The sequence below is a fragment of the Polychytrium aggregatum genome, assembly GCF_025602895.1.
Source record: "Polychytrium aggregatum strain JEL109 chromosome Unknown BJ171scaffold_41, whole genome shotgun sequence".
In the NCBI taxonomy this organism is placed as follows: Eukaryota; Fungi; Chytridiomycota; class Chytridiomycetes; order Polychytriales; genus Polychytrium; species Polychytrium aggregatum.
In genome coordinates this window covers 298579-318461 of record NW_026516243.1, presented here as the reverse complement: position 1 = coordinate 318461, position 19883 = coordinate 298579, and the positions used below count along the sequence as shown (strand labels likewise).

Genomic DNA, 19883 nt, shown 5'->3' with positions numbered 1-19883 from the left:
CATCAGGTACCACCCCTTCCAGAACGAACTGGCATGGCTCGTTCACAGCAGGCTGATACAAAGAGAAGCAAGCCACACAACTACCGCCACAACTCGAACCGCTCCAGGTACGCTCAGCAGCAGCATCAGCAGCATCAGCATCAGCATCAGCATCAGCAACGAGCGGGGCAACATGGCAACGCTGGACCCGACACACCCAGCGACCAACGCTCAGATCCGCGATACGAGACGCTGGGGCCAGCAAGCGATGCGATCAGCGACTCGGGGAGCAATCCCACCGAAACAGCCAACTCGTCCCCGGCGAGCCGCTCCAACTCCAATTCTGCACCGGGATGTCGACGGTCTTACCGGGAACTCGGCTCGGACTCGAAGCTGCCCCCCCTGGATTCGCAAGTGATGGGCGGCAGCATGACGCAGCTTCACAACTACCATTTTGGAAGTTCTGCGGCAGGCCTTTCGCTGTCCAAGCCCGACACCGATGTCCATTTGCCACCTCTGTCGATTCACGGAAGCTTTGGAGGAGGTCGGGATCTGGCGACTGGGCCGGCGTTTGGACTGGTCCGGCATGCGAGCCACGACGGCGGAGGCAGCAGCGCAAACAGCAGCAGCATCAACGAGCCACGGCGATCCGAGCGGCGGTCGTCAACCAGCTCACGGATGGGTATGTAGTCTGCAGTTTGCCGAGCCACCCAGGATTCAGTGTCCGTTGGGCGAGGTTGAGCGGGTTCATACGAGGATCGATTTGCAGAGGACTGGTCCGCGGAGCATCTCCGACGGGGCATGACTGACGCTGCCACCCAATCTACTACCCAATTTATTACCGTGCCGGCTCCTGTGGGCACCAGCGGTTTCGTCGGCGTCGAGACAATGGGCACAGAGTCACTCCCGAAAGCCAAGATACTCGGCAGTGGGCATGTGAGTCGCGGGGATTCCACAGGACCAATACCACACCCGCCCCTGTGCGAGACTCTGGCACTCGTATCCAGGGAGCAAGTCTCACTGGCAGCAATTGTAGATGTATCATGGGCAAACTGGAAAACAACAAAGGCGAGATTACTTGAACCATCGTGTCTTCAGGAGGAACAGCACCCCTGGAGAAGCCAGCATCATCGGAGGAGTGCCGGTGCTCTAGTGATTCGCGGCAGAAACGTTTGCATGCCAGTGTGTATTGCCACGAAACCTAGCCGCTCACTCATCCAGCCAGAGTGAGCACGGAGGGGCATTCGTGCTTGGATCACGGCGCTACTCGCCAGCATTGAAGGAGGACAAGTACTCGTCCGACGACCAATGCGAGACTTTGTAGACGCCATTGAAGCGGTACTCGTCGCTGATCAGGGCGGCGTCGAGGACAGAGGGGCCAGGCGAGGGAGTTCGTGGTGGATTGTGCCGTCGGTCGAGTTGGTCAAAGCGTGCAATGACGCTCGGCGAGAGCTGCAGCTGGGCCTTCTGGAGATCCCGGCTTTCGTGAAAGCGGACGGCCAGGGGCGACGACAGCGACCCAAGCAGCGGTGCCGAGTGCTGGCGAGCGAGCAAGTCGTGGTGGGTTTCGAGGAAAGGCGAATCCTCAGGATGATCGGCGTGGGAATGCAAATCGTCGTCGGCTTCAGAGGAGGTTTCGGAGTGGAACTCAAAGACGGGGCCGTACGCCGCATCGGAGTCGGCGTGACGGAGGGCATAGTCGGTATTTGCCCGCAGCAGGACGTTCTTGAAGGGCGTGAGCATGGGCGTGCCTCTCGGGCTGGGAGTCGACAGGACGACGTCGGAGTGAACACGGGAAATGTCTGATGCTGTCGAGGGAACAAGGATGCTCGAGAGCTTGGAGAAGAGGGACTTGCGCAGGAGGGCAGCAACAAAGCCGCTGAGGGCCACTAAGACGAACTTTGCGATCAGAAACGGGATGCCCAGGGCAAAGATCCAGCTGCTGAGAAAGCCCGAGAGGATCACCAGGGGACTCAGTAGGAAGCATATTGGCGTCAAGAACCGCAGTGCCATAGCTTAGCGAAGCGAGCCGGCACGGATTGCAGCGGGTTGCAGCGTTGTGGATCTTGTGAGCCACCTGGTCGACGGCGAGGGCCCGACGAGGTGCGAGGGACGGACTGGATGATGAGCTGGCTGGCGTGGCTGACGAGATCGACTGCGGGCAGGCGAGGGTTGAGAGATAGACAGATGACGGAGGGATGCAGATGGATGATTGATAGGATGCAGATGGATGATTGATAGGATGCAGATGGATGATTGATAGGATGCAGACGGGCAAATGATGAGCGAGCGGACGGACGAATGACGAGCGAGCGAGCGGACGGATCGATTTCACGTGGGGTCATGAACACCGCGCATGGGTCTGAGCCGGGCCGAACATGGCTGGGTCGAACATGGCCGGGCCGGGTATGGTGGCTTCCTTCACCACCAGGCCGACCAGAGAGCAAGCGTCGCCGATGGTGATCAAAACGGAACACTGTCCAGGACGACCAAATTCGGGGGGGGGGCATGCGGCGGAACATGGGATGCATCGGTGGCAAATGCATCTCGCCGGCAATCTCCCGACGCTGCCTCTGCAATTCCAACTGCAATTCCAACTGCAATCCACTGCAATCCACCGCAATTCCGATTGCAATGCCAAGCTGCGCGTTTCCATCTGGCCACCGCAGGTACATCCCGTCGCCTGCGCTTTGATACCGTCCTTCCAGGCGCCACAGAACACAGCCCCGCTGCAATCTGCGCAGGCCCGAAATCCCTGCGCGCTGTTCTCGCCTTGCTCCGTCCTTCCTCCTCCTCGTCTTGATCTGCCAGATGGACCTGCCGATTGTCTGTGGCGCATCGGGCCTTGCTGCCCAGGCCAATTTCGGCCTTCGCCGATGGCATCATCCACAGCCCGCCCGCGACACGTGTCCGCCGCATGGCCACGGGCTTGTTGCGTTACGCCATCGGCGGCCCCGGGTAAACCCGCCGGGTTCTTCCGTGCGCCCCATCCGTCGGCGTCCGGCGCAGCACTGTTTTGGCGACGCCCAACATAAATCCTTTGGCTCAAATCCAGCCCACCATCGAATCGCTCGTCCATAGCCAGCCAAACCAGCGTGCTTGCCCTGCCTGCCCTGCCTGCCCTGCCTGCCCTGGCCCTGTCGCCGTCGGCATCCACTCGCCCGCATCCGTCCGATCCCGACTGCATCGTCGTCATGACCACTCACCCGTCTGCGACCCAAGAATCGACTTCCGTGCCCGAAAGCGCCGAGGCCAGTGCTGACTCACTGGCCCCACTTGCCGGATCTCCGCCCACGCCAAAGATCGAGGAGCAGCCCGAGCCCAAGCCCACTCTGCTGCAGAAAATCAAAGCCGTGCTCATTAAGCAGTGGTTCCTGGTGGTAGGTCGGCGCCATTCGTCTCGGCCTCTGCCTCTGTTGGCTGCGTAGTCCAGCGCTGCTGCCCTCGTTGGCTTTCGCTCGTGCAAGTTTGGGACACCCGAGTCCATGAGGATGGCCTGTCAGAGCACAGTGGGGTTCGCCTGGTGGGTTCGAGAGCTTCAGACATTCCGAGAATCGGACTCATCGCTGAATGGGAACATTGGCGTTTTGTCTTCAAAGGGTCTCGCTCTCGTCATTGGCCTCGCTGCCGCATACCCTCCACTCGGCAAGAAAAACGGCATCATCCATGCAGGTGAGAGCCTGAAGCGTTGTCGGCGTTGGAGTGGCTGCACTGGCCCCGCTGGCCCCGCTGGCTCGGCAGCAGGGCTTTTTGTAAGGCAAAGCGTGTGCTATTGCGCTTTCGGGGTTCTAACCCGACCCGATCCGTTTTGACTCGACTGGACTGGACTCGACTCGACTGGACTGGGCTCGACTCGACTGCATCTACCCTGCAGAAATCACCGTCAAGTATGTCGCCGTCGCCCTTATCTTTGTCCTCTCTGGCCTGTCGATGAAGACCTCGGTGCTGGCAAAGTCGTTCCTGCAGTGGAAGATCCATCTTGGTACGCCGAGCACTCTTTCTCGATTTGTCTGCGTTCGAGCCATCGTGCTCTGGATGAACGATGTGCTTGTGTGTCGGGCCCTCTGCACTGGGCTCGCTCCCTCCCGAGCCGCTTTGCACGTATCCTCACCCACGGCGTCCGTCCCGTTTCCGTCTGCCTCTCTCGCCCGATTCTGGGTTTGGCGGTCTCAGCTGTCCAAATCACCAGCTTTGTCATTACCCCCGCTATCGGCTATGGTGTGGCTAAGCTCCTGGGCCTGGCTTCGTTCAATGCCGACTTGGTCAACGGGTAAGGGCATGTTCCGAGGCACATCTGCAAGCGCGGATCCGAGCCTCGCTTTTCGATCACGAACGTATGGTCTTGCGGCTAACGATTCCTCGCCTCTGCATCTCTGCCAGATTGATCATTGCCTGCTCCACCCCCACGACCATCTCGTCCAACGTGCTCATGACCAAGCAAGGCTGGCGGCAACGAGCCTGCGGCTCTTACCAACGCTGTCATCGGAAACATCCTTGGTGTCTTCATCTCACCCTCGCTGATTCTCTGGCTCGTTGGATCGAGTGCCGGCGGCGGCAGCGATGCCGGTAGCTACACCAGCGTTCTCCGGGACTTGATGATCACGGTTATCGCTCCTCTGATCGTCGGTAAGCAATCGCAGGGTGCTGGCTGTCTGTTTCTCGACCCAGCATTCTCGACTCAGCATTCTCGACCCAGCAGCTTCCGTTTCGTCGCACCCTTCCCCGCAAAGCACTCATCGCATTCTCGTTGCCATCAGGCCAACTCTTCCAGTACTTTACACCCGGAGCTGTTGCGTGGCTCGGCAAGCGAATCAACTTTGCGTACCTCAACAGCAGTCTGCTGCTGCTGCTTGTCTGGAACGTGTTCTGCGACACTTTCAGTGAAAACATTGGCAGCGGCGTCAATGCGGGCTCGATTGTTGCAATCGGCGTCCTGGACATTTCGCTCTTCATTCTCTTCAACCTGATCACCTTCCTCATCTCCAACATCAAGGCTCTTGGCTTTACCCGTCAGGATGGTGTAAGTACTCGATAGGAAGCCGTGTCTTGTCATGGCGACTGTGTCGGCTCGTTGGGGGTGGCAACCGGGCTACTGCGAGTGCAATCGCTGGTTTCGGCATCTTCCACCGATGTCCCTGCATCCCACGCTGTCGTGCACTATTTCCAAATTCTCACGCCTATGTGGATCGTCATTTTCTCCTTTGCAGGTGGCCATCATGATGTGCGGTGCCACCAAGACCGTCGCCCTCGGCATTCCCATGATCAACATCATTTACGGCAACGCCCCAAACGTCGGCATCCTGTCAACCCCGCTCCTGCTCTACCATGCCGAGCAACTGATCGGCGGTGCCGTCTTGGTCACCTTGCTTGGCAAGTGGGTCGCTCGAGCCAAGCAAGCAGAGCAGCAAGCGTCCACAACCGTCTGAGCCTGCGTTTCCCGTTCCTGTACTGCCACTCCCTTGCCTGGCGGGCCATGGCCCTGAATGCTCTTGCTTCAGATAGCTTCAGATTGCTTCAGATAGCTTCAGATAGCTTCAGATTGCTTCAGATAGCTTCAGATTGCTTCAGATAGCTTCAGATTGCTTCAGATAGCTTCAGATTGCTTCAGATAGCTTCAGATTGCTTCTCCCCATCCACTTTCATCTCTCGTCTGCTCTGTCGGTAGCCTTGTTCGCTCTGTTTTGCTCCGCAGTCGTCTCAGCCGTTTCTGGCTGCTGCTTCCATTTGTTTCTGACAACACATCATAAAAAAGAATGAAAACCGAAAGGCACACACTGGGTTTTCGATTGTGAACTCTGGTTGTGTTTGCCACAGAGCAGTCCGTGCATACTGCAGCCGTCGATTGGTCACGGTCAATGTCGTGGGTGTCCTGTTCTGCGTGATGGTTTCCCCCCTTCCCTCCTTCCCGACATGTATCTGGCTCGGCTGCTCTCTCGGCTACCCATTGTCGCCGTCGTTGTCGTCGCTGTCGTCGCTGTCGTTGTTGCCAGCGAGGCAGAGCTGGCCACGTCAGCGCGCTGGAGAGGCGCGCCGCTCATTCGTCTTCCCAGCAGCGAGCCCTCCCTCATTTCCATCCCTGCCCCCATCTCTTCTGGCTGTGTCGTCCTCGCTGATCCCAAGCAGCCCAGAGGGCAGAGACGCCATTACAGCCAGCTCGGGCATCAACCTTTCCAGAACGCCGCCCATCCAACCTCCACCCTCAACCACACCTTCATCCGCAAGGGGCACCAGCCGACATTGTCAACGCCTGGATATCTATGCCATCCAACATGCGTCTGGCGGCATACGGAGCCATCTCAACGGCGCTGACCCTGGTGGTCATTGCCAACGCCTGGGCCGATCGTGAGCAATTCTATTCAGCCTGCATCCATCTCGTTCAATCCAACTCGAGTCTTCTGGTACCGATCGTCGTCCGGGATGCAGGTTGCGCTCCCATCTTTCCCCTGAGGTCTTCAGGCGATGGCTTGTCTGCATAGCGAGGCAATGACGAGGGGCAGCCTCATCGGCATAGCGTACTCAGGGATTCACGCTGGCTCGCTCGTCCTGGTTGACGACACTGTGCAGGCACTGACACAGCCGCTTTTGCTGTCCTTTGCTCGGTCTATCTATCCTCGTCAACTCTGTCCTGCAATCTAGGTCCTGCTCAACATGGGCCTCTTTTTGATCATCGTGTTTGCACGGATGGGACAATGGATCTTCTTTGGCGAGCTGCGGGCTATGGAGATTGAGGTAGGATCCTGTTTTTCTTGCTGCCAAGACAGAGGACGAGAGCGCAACGGGGGCAACAAGAAAACAGGACCAGAGGATAGCAAGACAACGGGATGGAAAGCGATACTACCGCCGGCCGTCTGGGCATGCTGATGTGCATGCTGATGAACTGCTCGGGAGTGCAATCGCACTGTTCGATTGTGCATCAACCGCATCAACTGCATTGTCCGGGAAACTGCCGTGCACTGCATCCATGTTCTCTGCCCAGCTCTCTCTGCGCTCGTGCTGGATGGCTGCGATCCACTAACTCTCGTGCTCTCTCACCCCTCCGGCCCCTCCGGAATCGCCAGCATCTCTATGAGCGATCGTGGTTCGCCGTCACCGAGACCTGCCTCGCCATGACGATCTTCCGCGACGAGTTCAATGTGCTCTTCCTCAGTCAGTTTACCCTCCTGCTGCTGGCCAAAATCTTCCACTGGGTCACGCAAGATCGAGTCGACTTTGTAAGCGGCACCAGCAGCAGCACTAGCAGCACCAGCAGCACCAGCGGCGACTGCTTTGAGCACACGCACATCTTTGTCCTCTTCCCTCTCTTTCGTTACTGCCTGGATGTCGCCGATCGACAAATGCGACGGCAGTCACAGACTCGGGCGTGACGCCGGCGCATCAAAGCACTGACACTGTTGCCTGCGTCTCTGGCATAGATGGAGCAAACGCCCAACCATCGGCTCGTGTTTCATGCACGCATGATCGGCATCATCGGCATTCTCGCCGTGGTGGACTTTAGCATGGTGTTCTTCACCGTCGATCGCATGCTTTCCCAGGGCGTTGGCATGATGATCATCTTTGGCTTTGAGGTACGCACGTTTCTCTCGCAGCCAGCGTCCGCTCGTTGGCCCATGTTGCTTCGCCCAGCACATCCAGAAGCCCATACGGGCCCAACTCATCCTGGCATCATGGTCCATCGACCTGTTCCAGTACACCATCCTTCTCTGGAGCATCACGGCAACCTTTGTCAAGTACATTCTGAATGCCATTGACTTGCGCAACGATACGCCATGGGAAGAAAAGTCGATGTATGTCTTTTACCTGGAACTGATCATTGGTGAGTCCGTCGCAAGTGCCCATCGTCGATCAACAGCAGCGATGCTGGATGTGCATCGAGCACATCGGGTGTGTCCGGTGTATCTGGTACAGGCCTCGAGACGATCCGCACGAGCACTCATCGATACGGACTGCTGCTCTACTCGCCAACCTGCATCCGCGTTGCTTCTGGGACCAGACTTTTTGAAGCTGGTCACGTACAGCCTCTTCTTTGTCATTGTCGTCAACTACTATGGCCTGCCTCTGCACATCGTCCGGGACATCTACGTCACCTTCCGAAACTTTATCCAGCGCTGCAAGGACTTGATCCAGTATCGCCGTGCGACCGCCAACATGCACACTCGATATCCCACCGCGACCGTCGAGGAACTCAATGCCACCGACCGCATCTGTATCATTTGCCGCGAGGAGATGGAGTCGCTGCCAGGTGCGGGAGAAAACCCTGCGGCGCCCGCACCTGCTGCTGCTGCTGTTGCTGCCCCTGGGGCTATGGCTGGCGGCGCGTCCATGTCGGAATTGCCCAAAAAGTTGCCATGCGGACACATCTTCCACTTCCGCTGTCTGCGGAGCTGGCTCGAGCGCCAGCAGAGTTGCCCAACTTGGTACCGTATCTACTCTCAGAACCACTGGGTTTGTCGGTCTGAGCACTTGAGCCGATGCGATGAGAACCACTCTGCCCTTGAATATGCCCTTAACACTGTGCCGTGCACAATGCTTACGCCAATACTCTATGATATCTGTCTCTTGCTTGGCTGTCTTCGATGTGCTATCTTCAAGCCGCCGCTCGGTGCTGGACGATGCCGGTGAGTACTCGGTTGGGACTGGATTCCTCGGGTTGCTTTCCAGTCGCACTCTCCACTCCACTCCACTGCAACGCTGTCTTGTTGCTCTTGGCTTTTGTTGACCATTTGGTATGACTGTATGTTCTGATGCATTGTACCAGCCAATGCCAATGCCAATCCCAATGCCAATCCCAATGCCAACGCTGCTCAAGGTGCTCGCCCCCAGCCTCAGGCTCAGGGTGTCCCACAAGGTCCTGTCCTGCCACAGCAGCCCGCCGGAGCGCTTGCCCAACCAGCCAATATCCTCCAAGCTCTGCTTGAGCAGGCACGGCGTGCACTGCCCGACAACAGACCCCCTGCAGCACCTTTCCAACCCCAGGCACCTCTGAACGTCCCACGCGGCCCAGAGCCGCACCAGAATGGTCCCGTCCAACCGACTCAGCCGGTTGTGCCCGCTCATTCCGCCCCATCAGCTTCAGCAGCGTCCTCATCGAGTTCCGCACATCCTGTAAGTCTCGGCTCGTGTGTCGATGAGCCAACAGGCATATCATGCCATGGCCAGCAGTCGATACCGACACTGTGCACAGAAGTGCTTACGATGTTCCATTTGTCTCACTCGCTGCTGACGAACGAATCCGGTCCAGATCCTGCAAGCTACCGCAACGATCGGCTCCAACTCCTATCCCGTCTTGCTGCGGCCGCTGCTCCCATCAGGCCAGGACGGTGCGTATCTGGGATGCATATCGGGATGCATATCGGGATGCGTATCGACCCATTCCCTCAGTCAGCGAGCTATCCGAACCAGTGGAGGAATAGGACGTCCATTTTGGCCACTGCCCGACTCTTGTTCTGTGCGTGCCTGCTTGCTCATCCACTACCGGGCTTTCCTCTGTTCCAGCAGCGGTCTCGGTAGATTTCGACAACTTTACAGACAGCCAGCTGCAGCTTCTCGAGGGTCGTTCGCGCCAGGCGGTGCTCGCTCGACTGCGCGAGCTCTACAAAGTTCAGACCCAACTCAACAGCGTGATCCGCAACCTCGAAGCAATCTCGGGCCTGATGCAGGATGGTGGCCTCGGCACCACAACCGGCTCGGGCGCCGCCGATGCCGTTTCGCTCGGACAGGTGCACGCCGGACCCGACAAGGGCAAGCGACCGGCCGAGTGAGGAGAGCGTGTCCAATAGAAGCCGGTCCGAGCCGATCCGAGTCAAGCTGACCCAATGGACCCGAGTGGAGACGAGCCGAGCGGATGTGAGCGCGGAGCGGCTGCGAATAACAGCAGACAGAGGCCACAAGCCCGTGCGCTTGCATGGATGCCGGGTGGATGGGCGAATCAAGCCCCCTCCGTCCAAGCGGATAAGCCACAGATACAGCTCGAATTGTGCCATGAGTGGGTGCCGTGGGTTGTGCCGCGAGCGGATGGCGGGGCCATTGGTTGATCCCCGGGAACATGCAGGACACTGCCTGCTGCCCCTGGCATCCTCGCAGGGGGTCCCGCCGTGGTGGTGGCGTGCGGGTGCGGAGAAATGACTGCGTTGCAGGCCCAGCCCGCCGGGGCATTCAAAAAGCCGCAGCCATGGCCTCAATCCCCGCGACGGCTCGCACATCACCACCACCTCCACCTGGCCCGACTCCCTCCCTCCCTCGGTCGCTATGAGCTCACAGGATGCCGCCGCCCGCCTTCGGGGCCTGTCGCTGCCACTGGTGCTCGGGTCGTCGTCAAAGTACCGGGCCCAGATTCTGCGGGACCACGGCATCTCCTTCTCCGTGCAAGTGCCCGACATTGACGAGAAGGCCATCACCACTCACCCGGACGACCGGGCCCAGTCCGATCCAGCCGCGCTGGTGCTGAAGATCGCCCATGCCAAAGCCGATCGGCTCTTGGTGCAGGAGACGACAGCCAAATCACCCCCGGCCCAGCAAACGGACAGCCATCCCTCGAGCGATGCCGTCCAAAACCCGCCGCATCTGCTGGTGTGCTGTGATCAGGTCACAGTCTTTGACGGACAAATCCGCGAGAAGCCTGTGGACCGAGAGGTAGGTTTGAGGATGGGGCGGGTTGCTAGAGTTCGGAGCGAGCTTGCAGGTTGCTCGTAATGGCCTTGGCATCTGTCGAGGCATACAGACAACGACTGTCGCTGCGAGGGAATGCAGATATGCTGCACTCATTCACCCGAACGCTGCCGATGCTCCCGAGGCTGCCCCCATCACCCCGGGGCTCATGGGTCTTGACACTCTCCTCCCGAGAAACTGATCTACTGTGGTCTGTCCGCACGACGTGGACTGACGATGGGCATGCTGTCCGTCCCTGCGCTGCTGTGGCTCCTCTTCTGTCTGATCCACGGTCCTGTCCAGGAATGCCGCCGGTATCTGCGCTCGTACTCGACAACCAAGCCGGCAGAGACCTACTCCTCTGTTGTCGTCGTCAACACTGCAACGAAGCAGCGCGCCGAGGTGATCCTCACTGTTGTTGGCTCGAGGAGGCTTGGGGGAGAAAGGCCAGAGGCACTGCAATCCTGGTGCAAACGCAGGCTGGGTAGGTGACGGCTTGAGCAAATCTCAACCTGGGCTAACCCCCCCTCCCGCACACATCTCCATCGAAAACTGCGGTTCCAGGGCGTCGACATTGCAAAGCAATACTTTCATCCAGTGCCTGACGCCGTGATCGAGCAGCTGATTGAGAAGGGCGACGTCATGTATTGCTGCGGAGGGTTCCTGATCGACGACGGTGAGTGCAATCGGCGAGGGTGGTCTTTCTGATGGCCCGGCTCGTGCATCTGCGAGGGAGGAGAGGGACGGTCCTGCCTATGTCCTGCCGATGACGATGGCGACGACGACGGCGACGACCCTTCTGCGGCCTCGGACCAAGCCCGCGCTGCCATTCGGATACCCCGCCGCTCAGCGGATAGGATTCCCGCGGCCGGTCTCTGGAGCCAGGCGGCGGGTTGCATGAATCGCAGACGAGGAGAGGCTGCCTGGACCGACCTGGGCCGACCTGGACTGACCTGGACCAACCTGGCCCGCGCTCGTTCTCGCCCTTGTCATCGCTGCAGATCTGATCGTGCCTTATCTGGCTGAACGGGTTGGCGAGACGGATTCAATCATTGGACTGCCGCTGCAACTGCTGGCATCGCTGGTCGCCAAGGTTTGCTGAATGGCTGCGTGCGAGACGGGGCCGACCCGCCCAGACAAGGACGGCCTGCAAATTTGTGTCTGAAGGAGGAGGAGGAGGAGGGGGAGGAGGAAGAGGAAAAGGGGAGGCCGTGCGAAGAAGAAAGGGAGTTGCGCAACCGCCCCCTTCCTCCCCTCGACCCACCGACCTCCCCCGCCCCGCCCAACGACCAACGACCAACAACATTGGCCTGTAACTGCGGCCCACGGGCAATTCAACAACGGTGAATGAGACGGGACGCCGCATCGTACGGATCCCGAAGCCGTCTCCTGTCCGGCTGCTCGACCCTGGTGGAGGACGAGGGGGAGACATGGGCGGCACCAAGGAAGGACACGGAGCCGGGGCCTGGTGGACAGCCAGACGACAGGAGGCCACGCCGACCGACAAAATCAAGGTGCTCGCCCAGGATGGCGAGGGACATGGCTTTGAAGGTGTGCACCTGCCCGCCGATGGCGAAATCTCAAAGCCCAAGCACGGACTGAGTTGGCTGGAGGCAAGCAGGCGATACGGAGTTGCCCACAGCACACTTCCCCCCCCCTCATTCTCCAGCGATCCTGGCGCATGAGGGGATGGTGTTGGCGGGTTGCTGCTGGATGTACAGCGACCACCAACCGAGGACGAGTGGCATTTGATCGAAGAGGCGATGAGGGTTGGGGGGCAAGGACCGCAGGAGAAGATCCACCCAACGCGTGCGAGAATGACAGGAGAGACGCCTCTTGGATACGACTGCCTGCAGCAGTATTTTGGGGGGCTGGATGGCGGAAAGGACGACCTGGATCGACGCTGGATGCCTCTGGCATCGGGATGCGGGCCGACCGAGATGCTCGATCCCGGCGACGTACGAGAATGCTCGGGAATAGGAATAGGAATAGGAATCACTTGGAGCCATCGCCCCATCAACTCAATGGCGGCCCACTGAGGCCCACGCATCCGTCCGCGGGACGGCGCCTGCCGCCACGAAGCCGGTGCTTGCAAGGAGGCATGACGAAAATCACTCTTACGGTTTGGGCACGAAGACGCCCATGGCGTTTGCCGGCGACGACTGTCTGGTGCCACTGGGCCGCACCGAGTGGTGCTGCGGGTCTGGGATGAACACCCACCCCTTGACGACCGAGCACAACCCAACCCACCACAACCCCTGTGTCTCTTGGCAGGCGGCTGCCTTCCTGCTTTGGTTGCCTGGTGCGAGGCTGCAGGGAGGCGGCGGGGCAATCGTGCACCGGCTGGCGGAGCGAAGGGGTAAGACTAGGAACGGGGACAGCCAAGCCGAGACGGAGAGACGGGGTGGGCTTTTGGAGATGGCTTCTGGAGATGGATTCTGGAGATGGATTCTGGAGATGGATTCTGGAGACGACCCCAGGCATCGGCACCCGACTGGCTTGGACGCGTCTGCGATAAGCCGGCCAGGTGCCGATTGGCTGAGGCAAGACCGAGGAGCGGCCGAGGACAGCAGCGGCAGCAGCGAGGCCACAGAGACACAGCGGCAGCAAGGCGCAGCGGCGAGGAGCGAGGGCGCCAGCGAGAAGCCCATGGCTGGCGGGCGACACGGCCCGGCTGAACGGCTGCGGGCTGGCTGGCTGGCTGGCTGGCTGGCTGGCTGCGGGTGGCTTGGCTGGACACATGCCCGCAGCCCCAGACACTGTCTCTGTGTGTCCAGAGCCGCGGACAGCAGACACAGTGGGCTGCACACAGACAGCACAACGCAGCACAGCACAACGCAGCACAGCACAATGCAACAATGTGCAATACACAGCGACTGCGCGCTCGCACGGGACGCACACAGGCCGCCCCCACAACCACTCACCACGCAGACACATCACCCGCGCTGACACATCGCTCCCACACGAAAAAAACGCAATCGGCGTATTTAAGCCCTGCGTCGGCCCTCCTCCCTCTTTTGGAAACCCAACCTCGTCGTCGTTCTCCACTCCAGACCCGTGACGGTTCTCTCGCTCGCCTCGACCGACTTTCGTACTCAGCGCCGTACGTATCGTATCACTGCCGTCCTCTCTGCCGATCGCCGCCGTGTCGGGCACTGCCGCCTCGCTCGCCCTCGCCTCCTCCCCTTGTACTCGGTGATGGTCCATCCATCGCTGGATTGCATGCTTCCGTGATCATGCTTCCCCGCGACCGTCCCGCTTCTGCCTCTCCTCGTCCTCTTGCTCCCGATAATCACTGTCGAATGATCGGCCGGCTCCATCCTCGCTTTTTTCACTCTCTCGCCTTTTGGCATGATCTTGCTCGGCCGGCGTCTGTTCTCCCACGAGCTTTCCTCCCAACCTCGCTCTCGCCATTCGCCCTCCGTTACGTAATTTCTGTTTTCTTGGCACTGGCAACCTTTCCCTCTCCCGATCCCACGCCGTCGCCGATCCCAGCATCTCGAAGAAATCAGCCGATGCTCTGACCGACCGGCGATTTGCTTGGCCCGACTACAATCTCTCCTTTGTGTTGTCAGTTGCTGCCCTCCCTCTCCTTGGCGTGTGTGGTCCCGCTCGCCGTGGTCCCCAGGCTACTGATCGATGCGCACATACCCTGTTGTGTCCTCATGTTTCCTGTGTTGCCTCGCTCGCGAGGATTCGTCTGCTCGACTGGCATGCTGACTCGCATTCCTCCATCGGCCCGCAGTAATCTTACTCTGCTAAAATGGAAGCCATCCTCTCCAACGTCAAGCGTGCCTGCCCCTTCCTGGCTCGCACCCCCGTGAACCAGCTCCGCCAGCTCTCCTCCATCACCGCTGGTGCTGTCGACTCCGAGGTCGTCCAGAACGCTACCCAACTCTTGGGCTATGCCAACTCGTGCCCCGTCATGGCCAACGCCATTGCCAAGCGATCGGTCTCGTCCACTGCCAAGTGCCCCTACGCCAGTCATGCTGCCGGCACCGAAGCTGCTGCTCCTGCCTCCACTGTGATTCCCCCTATCCCTACTCCTCAGGGCATCCCTCACGCTGCCAAGCCTGCTGCTGCCCCTGCCCCCGCTGCTGCCAAGGGTGAGTTGCGATCTGCAAGCGCGGTCGTCCTCCGGCGGCCATATCGTGGGCTGTTTCGCTGGCCATTGAGCGATTGATCGGCATGGTCGCGATCTGTTGTTCATATCCACCTGTTTCACCCCGTGCCCGCCATGTTTTGTTCATCTGTCCCGCTTGCTCATCTGTCCCGCTTGCTCATCTGTCCCGCTTGCTCATCTGTCCTGCTTGCTCACGCTGGTGTACAGCCAAGGGCCAGACTTTTGTCCAGGAGGCCAGCAAGCCCTTCGACTACGAGGGCTTCTACGAGCACGAGCTTGAAAAGAAGCACAAGGACAAGAGCTACCGCTACTTCAACAACATCAACCGCCTCGCTCAGGCCTTCCCCTTGGCCCACACTGTCGACGGCGAACACGTCACTGTCTGGTGCGCTAACGACTACCTCGGCATGAGCAAGAACCCCGTCGTGATCGAGTCCATCAAGTAAGTGCCACGACAAGCCAAGCCCTACTGGTGCCCTTCCTCTGCCTGTATTCGCTTGGCTTTCGGTCCTGCGAGAGTTACGCATCGGGAGATGCGGCAGCCACTTGTTCAGTCACAGATAGATAGGTACGAGAGCTCGTCGGTTAACACCCCCATCTGACCGCGTCTTTGCTCTCGACCGTCCAAAGGACCGCTCTCGATACCTACGGTGCTGGTGCCGGCGGAACGCGCAACATTGCCGGCAATGCCCAGCTCCACCTCAGCCTGGAGCGCGAGCTCGCTGACTTGCACAACAAGCCCGCTGCCTTGGTCTTCTCGTCTTGCTTTGTGGCCAACGATGCCACTCTGGCCACCCTGGCCGGCAAGATGCCTGGATGCGTCATCTTCTCGGACGCCTCCAACCACGCCTCGATGATCCAGGGCATCCGCCACTCGGGCGCTGCCAAGAAGGTCTTCCGCCACAACGACCTTGCCCACCTCGAAGAGCTCCTGCAGTCGGTCGACATCAACCTTCCCAAGCTGATTGCCTTCGAGTCCGTCTACTCCATGTGCGGCTCGATCGGCCCCATCAAGGAGATTGCGGCCTTGGCTCGCAAGTACAATGCCATCACCTTCCTCGACGAGGTCCACGCCGTCGGTCTCTACGGCAAGCGCGGTGGCGGTGTCGCCGAGTACATCGACGCCATGGACCAGATCGACATCATCACGGGCACGCTCGGCAAGGCCTACGGCGTTGTTGGCGGCTACATTGCCGGCTCTGCCCGCCTGGTGGACATGGTGCGCAGCTACGCCCCTGGCTTCATCTTCACCACCTCCCTCCCCCCTCCCGTCGTTGCGGGCGCCCTGAGCTCGATCCGCTACCTCAAGCAGTCCCAGGCCGAGCGCACCGGCCAGCAGGTCCATACCCGCGAGGTCAAGGCCAAGCTCGGTGCCCTCGGCATCCCTGTCATCCCCAACCCCTCGCACATTGTGCCTGTGCTTGTCGGCGACGCCGAGGTCTGCAAGTCGGTCTCGGACGAGCTCCTGAGCAAGTACAGCATCTACGTGCAGTCGATCAACTTCCCCACCGTTGCCCGCGGTGAGGAGCGTCTGCGCATCACCCCTACCCCTGGCCACACCGAGGAGCACCAGTCCCGTCTCGTCAGCGCCCTTTCCACCATCTGGAAGGAGCGCGGCCTCAAGTACGAGCAGGACTGGGCCCGCGAAGGCGGCCGCGCCAGCGTCGGCGTTGGCCTGAAGGTCGACCAACTCGTCCGCGACGAGGATCTCGTTCTCTAGATGCGTTTTTTGTTGTGCCTGGCCTCGTCGCGGCTTGGCGAGAGGAGTCCTTTTATAACAGCTAAATATGAATATAAAGGTGGCGACGTGATGCGTGTTTTGGGAATCGGATTGAAGTGATTCGCATCGAGAAGAATCGCCCAGGCAGCGTGCGGCGGCGTGGGTCTCTGCCCACCAGAACATTCCAGAATGGCGCGGCGCGGGACCCTGGTCCCTGCGCGCTTGGCCCTCTCGATCGGCACAGCGACTGCCATTGCGCTTGAGCGCGGCTTCATGATGCCGCTGGTTTTCTACGGCCCCATCTTGCACCCCGGAGCCGCAGACAGCCACGGGACTGCCGCTGCCGATGCATCTGTGGTGTCGAAGAGGAGGGGGTCACGCACGCCAGACACGACACAGACCGACAGAAAAAGCAGCAGCGACGCGTCGTCTTTCTTTGCGCGTGTGCCACCATCGCGGCGGCAGGCGTGATCTTGCTTCTTGGAGACAACGGAGCGCGTGGCTGCTGTGCGACCCCACGGGCCAATCGTGCGCCTGGGTCCGGAGCGAGGACAGAGCACCAATGCTGTGCAACAGAGAGCCGTGAAGCCACTGGCTGCAGGGGACAGCGTGGCGGTGGCAGAAGCAGAAACAAAGGCAGCCGTCGCACAGCGACTGTGGCAGCGCAGTCTACACAAACAACGCCCGCAGCCGTGTAACGGACTCGTAGCACCACGAACGCGCCTCGCCGCGGCGCCTTGCCAGGAGGGCGACAGGAGGTTCGTCTTTCTGCCTTCCCCCGCTCAAGAAGCCGCCCTCCAGCCCCTCCATCTCCTCCTCCATCTCCTCCTCCATCTTCGGCTTGGGCGCTCTGCCATCGCAGCCCGCCTTTGGCTGCAGTCCCGAACAATCAACCGTCTGGCTCTGCCCTGCGTCGCCCTCTCGTCCTCTCTCCCGTCGCATCTCCCCCCCACACACCCCCTTTCGCCGTCACACCCAGGATGGCCCCGCTCACGAGCCTGCTGCTGTTCCTGGGCATCTCGGTGCTGCCCGCTTTGCGTAGCGTCGAGGCCGCTGGCCAGGGACGACACATGATCATCCAGGGCGGCACCCCACAGGCTCTGGCCCGTGTCCAGGTCTTCCAGCAGAGCACCTGCAACCAGAATGTCGCCGTCGGCTCCTCAGACTCGTGCTGGTCGATCGCCGAGGCCGCTGGCATCACCGTCTATGACCTCAAGGCCCGCAACCCGATGCTGGACTGCACCAACCTGCGGAGTGTCTCGCAGGTCTGCCTCAGCGCCCCACCTCTCGAGAACGTCGTCTACAACGGAACCTGCGTGTACCTGTAAGTGCCACGCCTCTTGGTGCCTCTTGGTGTCGTCAAGATGTCGTCAGGATCGAGCCTGCAGGTCCCAGCCATGTTTGCAGGCAAACTCTCCGACTCACACTTTCCTTTCACCCCCGCAGCGACATTGTCAGGAACGGCGATTCGTGCAACATCATCGCCAACCGCAACGGCGTCCAGGTGTCGGATATCATCAGCGCCAATCTCATCAACTGCAACCAGCCCACGGTCGGCCAGTCCGTCTGCATCCCCTCGGTCATTGTCGGTCTCTCTCAGCTTGGTCTTGGCCAAGGCGGCACCGTCGTCCCCCTCAAGCCAGGCTCATCCATCAGCCTGCCCGGCTGCGTTAATGCCACCGTCACGAGCTCAAACGACACCTGCACCTCGCTCGCAAACTCGGCCGGCGTCACCGTGCTGAGACTCAGTCAGCTCAATAGCCAGATCAACAACACCGTCTCCTGTGCCAGCCTGAGCGCAGGCACCCCGGTGTGTCTCAAGATCGATCCCTCGATCAAGTCCATCAACAACGGAGGCTCGGCCGACGTCATCGGCTGCAACGGCTACTATCCGATCGCCCGTGGCGACACTTGCGCGTCCATCACCACCAAGCTCAACTTGACCTTCTCAAGGTTGCTTGACATGAACCCGCAAATCAACTGCTTCGGCCTGCAGCCCGATTCGGTCATCTGTTCCAGCAAGAACGCCAGCGCAATCACCCAGAGCCAGATCTGGCCCACACCGACCTTCACGACCTCGGGCCTGAGCTCGATCCCTGGCTGCACCGTGGCCGTCGTTGTCTCGGCCAACGACACTTGTCCGTCCATCGCCCACGCCGTCAACATCACCCTGCAGGATCTCAACAATCTCCAGTCGTCGCCAAACTTTGACTGCCACTCGCTCAAGGTCGGCAGTCTCGTGTGCGTGTCCAAGTCGCCTCCCTCGCCAGCCCTGCAGAGCATCATCTCGAAACAGTCGCCCACGCCCAATCCAAGCGCCAGCTCCACCTCCACCGCTCATGCGCCGAGCCAAACCACCGATGGGGCGCCAGCTCCGCAGCCCACGTCGGCGGCTCCTCCTCCACCCCCTCCTCCTCCGCCGCCACCACCACCGCCGCCGCCGCCGCCGCCGTCGCAGGGCAACTTTGGCTCGGTCAGCATTGACGAGTGCCTCAGCGTCCACAACGCTTTCCGTGCCGAGCACGGCTGTCCCGGCCTTTCCTGGGACGACGGCCTGGCTCAAACGGCCATGGGCAACACCAACGACTACATCGGCGCTTGCTACCTTGGCGACCACGACTTTGCCTTCCAGAACTTGGCGATGATGTCGGGCGACATTGGCTTCTTTGGCATCCCATCCATCGGCAGTGTCATCAACGCTTGGCACTCGGAAGGACTGCAGCTCAACCCCGACGGAACATGCCAGTACAACCACTACAGTCAGGTAAACCGATAATCATAGCACAACCACCGTCGACGAGAGCATACATGTGGTCGACCGGATGGACCTGGGCCGGATCGGGCGTGGGATTTGCTGATGGTCCTGGCTCGTCTGGCGAATGGGCCCCGTCTTGCGTTGGAGTTGCCACTGACGCTCTGTTCTTCACGCTCAGCTCATGTGGTGCAATGCCCGACTGGTTGGCTGTGCCCAACAATCCACCAGCTCCTGTGTTATCACCGTGTGTGACTATGACCTGTAAGTTTTGATTGCTCTGCCGCCTCGCTGCCTGGGTTTGGATTGGGCATCGAGGGATCTGCTGGAGCACTCTCTGCCTGGGTCCTGGCGCCCCCCCCCCAGCAACTTGCTCTCGCTCAGCCATGTATCTCTCCCGAGCACCTACACGCCGGCTAATCCCTCCTCGATCCTCTCTCTGTGCAGCGGCAACGTTGCTGGACAAATGCCCTACTAGTGATCCTACTCTGGCCTATACACGTCCTGTCCGTCTCTCGTCCCTTCTACGATTCCCGTCAACTCTTTGTCTCCAGCACCGCCATGCCCTGGATTTTATCTTCGATGGTCGCTCTGCTCTATTTCTCTCTTCTTCTTCTTCTGGCTCGTGAATACAGCGCTCCCAAATGAAACGGGACACCTTCGGT

The 19883-nt window shown here is 60.2% G+C and overlaps 8 protein-coding genes across 8 annotated transcripts; 6 read left to right on the top strand and 2 right to left on the bottom strand.

The window, feature by feature from the left end:
* Nucleotides 1–1242: 1242 nt before the first annotated feature.
* Nucleotides 1243–1992, bottom strand: BJ171DRAFT_585421 (uncharacterized protein; the record flags this gene model as incomplete). Its single annotated transcript, XM_053114361.1, has 1 exon — nucleotides 1243–1992. One exon carries the CDS (start codon nucleotides 1990–1992, stop codon nucleotides 1243–1245), a length of 750 nt encoding a protein of 249 aa, XP_052963378.1.
* A 1083-nt stretch (nucleotides 1993–3075) lies between these two features.
* On the top strand, nucleotides 3076–5492 carry BJ171DRAFT_519004 (SBF-like CPA transporter family-domain-containing protein). Its single transcript, XM_053112310.1, has 7 exons — nucleotides 3076–3359; nucleotides 3579–3651; nucleotides 3854–3961; nucleotides 4153–4249; nucleotides 4418–4605; nucleotides 4737–4999; nucleotides 5187–5492. The coding sequence occupies exons 1-7, from the start codon at nucleotides 3174–3176 to the stop codon at nucleotides 5403–5405; spliced, it is 1134 nt and encodes a 377-aa protein (XP_052963377.1). The 5' UTR covers nucleotides 3076–3173; the 3' UTR covers nucleotides 5406–5492.
* A 568-nt stretch (nucleotides 5493–6060) lies between these two features.
* BJ171DRAFT_217087 (uncharacterized protein) lies at nucleotides 6061–9997 on the top strand. Its single transcript, XM_053106444.1, has 10 exons — nucleotides 6061–6377; nucleotides 6616–6708; nucleotides 7038–7190; nucleotides 7392–7544; nucleotides 7666–7792; nucleotides 7970–8393; nucleotides 8569–8594; nucleotides 8735–9081; nucleotides 9218–9296; nucleotides 9475–9997. The coding sequence occupies exons 1-10, from the start codon at nucleotides 6237–6239 to the stop codon at nucleotides 9735–9737; spliced, it is 1806 nt and encodes a 601-aa protein (XP_052963376.1). The 5' UTR covers nucleotides 6061–6236; the 3' UTR covers nucleotides 9738–9997.
* Nucleotides 9998–10173: 176 nt separating this feature from the next.
* BJ171DRAFT_519001 (inosine triphosphate pyrophosphatase-like protein) lies at nucleotides 10174–12063 on the top strand. Its single transcript, XM_053112309.1, has 4 exons — nucleotides 10174–10608; nucleotides 10927–11025; nucleotides 11188–11299; nucleotides 11625–12063. Exons 1-4 carry the CDS (start codon nucleotides 10225–10227, stop codon nucleotides 11723–11725), a joined length of 696 nt encoding a protein of 231 aa, XP_052963375.1. The 5' UTR covers nucleotides 10174–10224; the 3' UTR covers nucleotides 11726–12063.
* A 369-nt stretch (nucleotides 12064–12432) lies between these two features.
* On the bottom strand, nucleotides 12433–14012 carry BJ171DRAFT_217064 (uncharacterized protein). The gene has a single exon (XM_053106443.1). It carries the CDS (start codon nucleotides 13828–13830, stop codon nucleotides 12640–12642), a length of 1191 nt encoding a protein of 396 aa, XP_052963374.1. The 5' UTR covers nucleotides 13831–14012; the 3' UTR covers nucleotides 12433–12639.
* On the top strand, nucleotides 13568–14364 carry BJ171DRAFT_462522 (uncharacterized protein). Its single transcript, XM_053108516.1, has one exon. It carries the CDS (start codon nucleotides 13860–13862, stop codon nucleotides 14145–14147), a length of 288 nt encoding a protein of 95 aa, XP_052963373.1. The 5' UTR covers nucleotides 13568–13859; the 3' UTR covers nucleotides 14148–14364.
* Nucleotides 14365–14386: 22 nt separating this feature from the next.
* On the top strand, nucleotides 14387–16466 carry BJ171DRAFT_585417 (pyridoxal phosphate-dependent transferase; the record flags this gene model as incomplete). Its single annotated transcript, XM_053114360.1, has 3 exons — nucleotides 14387–14729; nucleotides 14954–15188; nucleotides 15377–16466. 3 exons carry the CDS (start codon nucleotides 14387–14389, stop codon nucleotides 16464–16466), a joined length of 1668 nt encoding a protein of 555 aa, XP_052963372.1.
* Nucleotides 16467–17275: 809 nt separating this feature from the next.
* BJ171DRAFT_216975 (uncharacterized protein) lies at nucleotides 17276–19848 on the top strand. Its single transcript, XM_053106442.1, has 4 exons — nucleotides 17276–17790; nucleotides 17913–19230; nucleotides 19400–19482; nucleotides 19666–19848. Exons 1-4 carry the CDS (start codon nucleotides 17447–17449, stop codon nucleotides 19694–19696), a joined length of 1776 nt encoding a protein of 591 aa, XP_052963371.1. The 5' UTR covers nucleotides 17276–17446; the 3' UTR covers nucleotides 19697–19848.
* The last annotated feature ends 35 nt before the right edge of the window (nucleotides 19849–19883 follow it).

Excerpts from the sequence above, each read along its gene's own strand:
- BJ171DRAFT_462522 (XM_053108516.1), top strand. The coding sequence starts at position 13,860 with ATGCTTCCCCGCGACCGTCCCGCTTCTGCCTCTCCTCGTCCTCTTGCT.
- BJ171DRAFT_519004 (XM_053112310.1), top strand. The coding sequence starts at position 3,174 with ATGACCACTCACCCGTCTGCGACCCAAGAATCGACTTCCGTGCCCGAA. Across the intron at positions 3,962-4,152 it reads GCAGTGGAAGATCCATCTTG|CTGTCCAAATCACCAGCTTT; the intron begins GTACGCCGAGCA and ends TGGCGGTCTCAG. Across the intron at positions 4,606-4,736 it reads TATCGCTCCTCTGATCGTCG|GCCAACTCTTCCAGTACTTT; the intron begins GTAAGCAATCGC and ends CGTTGCCATCAG.
- BJ171DRAFT_519001 (XM_053112309.1), top strand. The coding sequence starts at position 10,225 with ATGAGCTCACAGGATGCCGCCGCCCGCCTTCGGGGCCTGTCGCTGCCA. Across the intron at positions 10,609-10,926 it reads AGAAGCCTGTGGACCGAGAG|GAATGCCGCCGGTATCTGCG; the intron begins GTAGGTTTGAGG and ends GGTCCTGTCCAG. Across the intron at positions 11,026-11,187 it reads CAACGAAGCAGCGCGCCGAG|GGCGTCGACATTGCAAAGCA; the intron begins GTGATCCTCACT and ends CTGCGGTTCCAG.
- BJ171DRAFT_217087 (XM_053106444.1), top strand. The coding sequence starts at position 6,237 with ATGCCATCCAACATGCGTCTGGCGGCATACGGAGCCATCTCAACGGCG. Across the intron at positions 7,191-7,391 it reads CGCAAGATCGAGTCGACTTT|ATGGAGCAAACGCCCAACCA; the intron begins GTAAGCGGCACC and ends TCTCTGGCATAG. Across the intron at positions 8,394-8,568 it reads CAGCAGAGTTGCCCAACTTG|CCGCCGCTCGGTGCTGGACG; the intron begins GTACCGTATCTA and ends GCTATCTTCAAG.
- BJ171DRAFT_216975 (XM_053106442.1), top strand. The coding sequence starts at position 17,447 with ATGGCCCCGCTCACGAGCCTGCTGCTGTTCCTGGGCATCTCGGTGCTG. Across the intron at positions 17,791-17,912 it reads AACGGAACCTGCGTGTACCT|CGACATTGTCAGGAACGGCG; the intron begins GTAAGTGCCACG and ends TCACCCCCGCAG. Across the intron at positions 19,483-19,665 it reads ACCGTGTGTGACTATGACCT|CGGCAACGTTGCTGGACAAA; the intron begins GTAAGTTTTGAT and ends CTCTCTGTGCAG.
- BJ171DRAFT_217064 (XM_053106443.1), bottom strand. The coding sequence starts at position 13,830 with ATGGACCATCACCGAGTACAAGGGGAGGAGGCGAGGGCGAGCGAGGCG.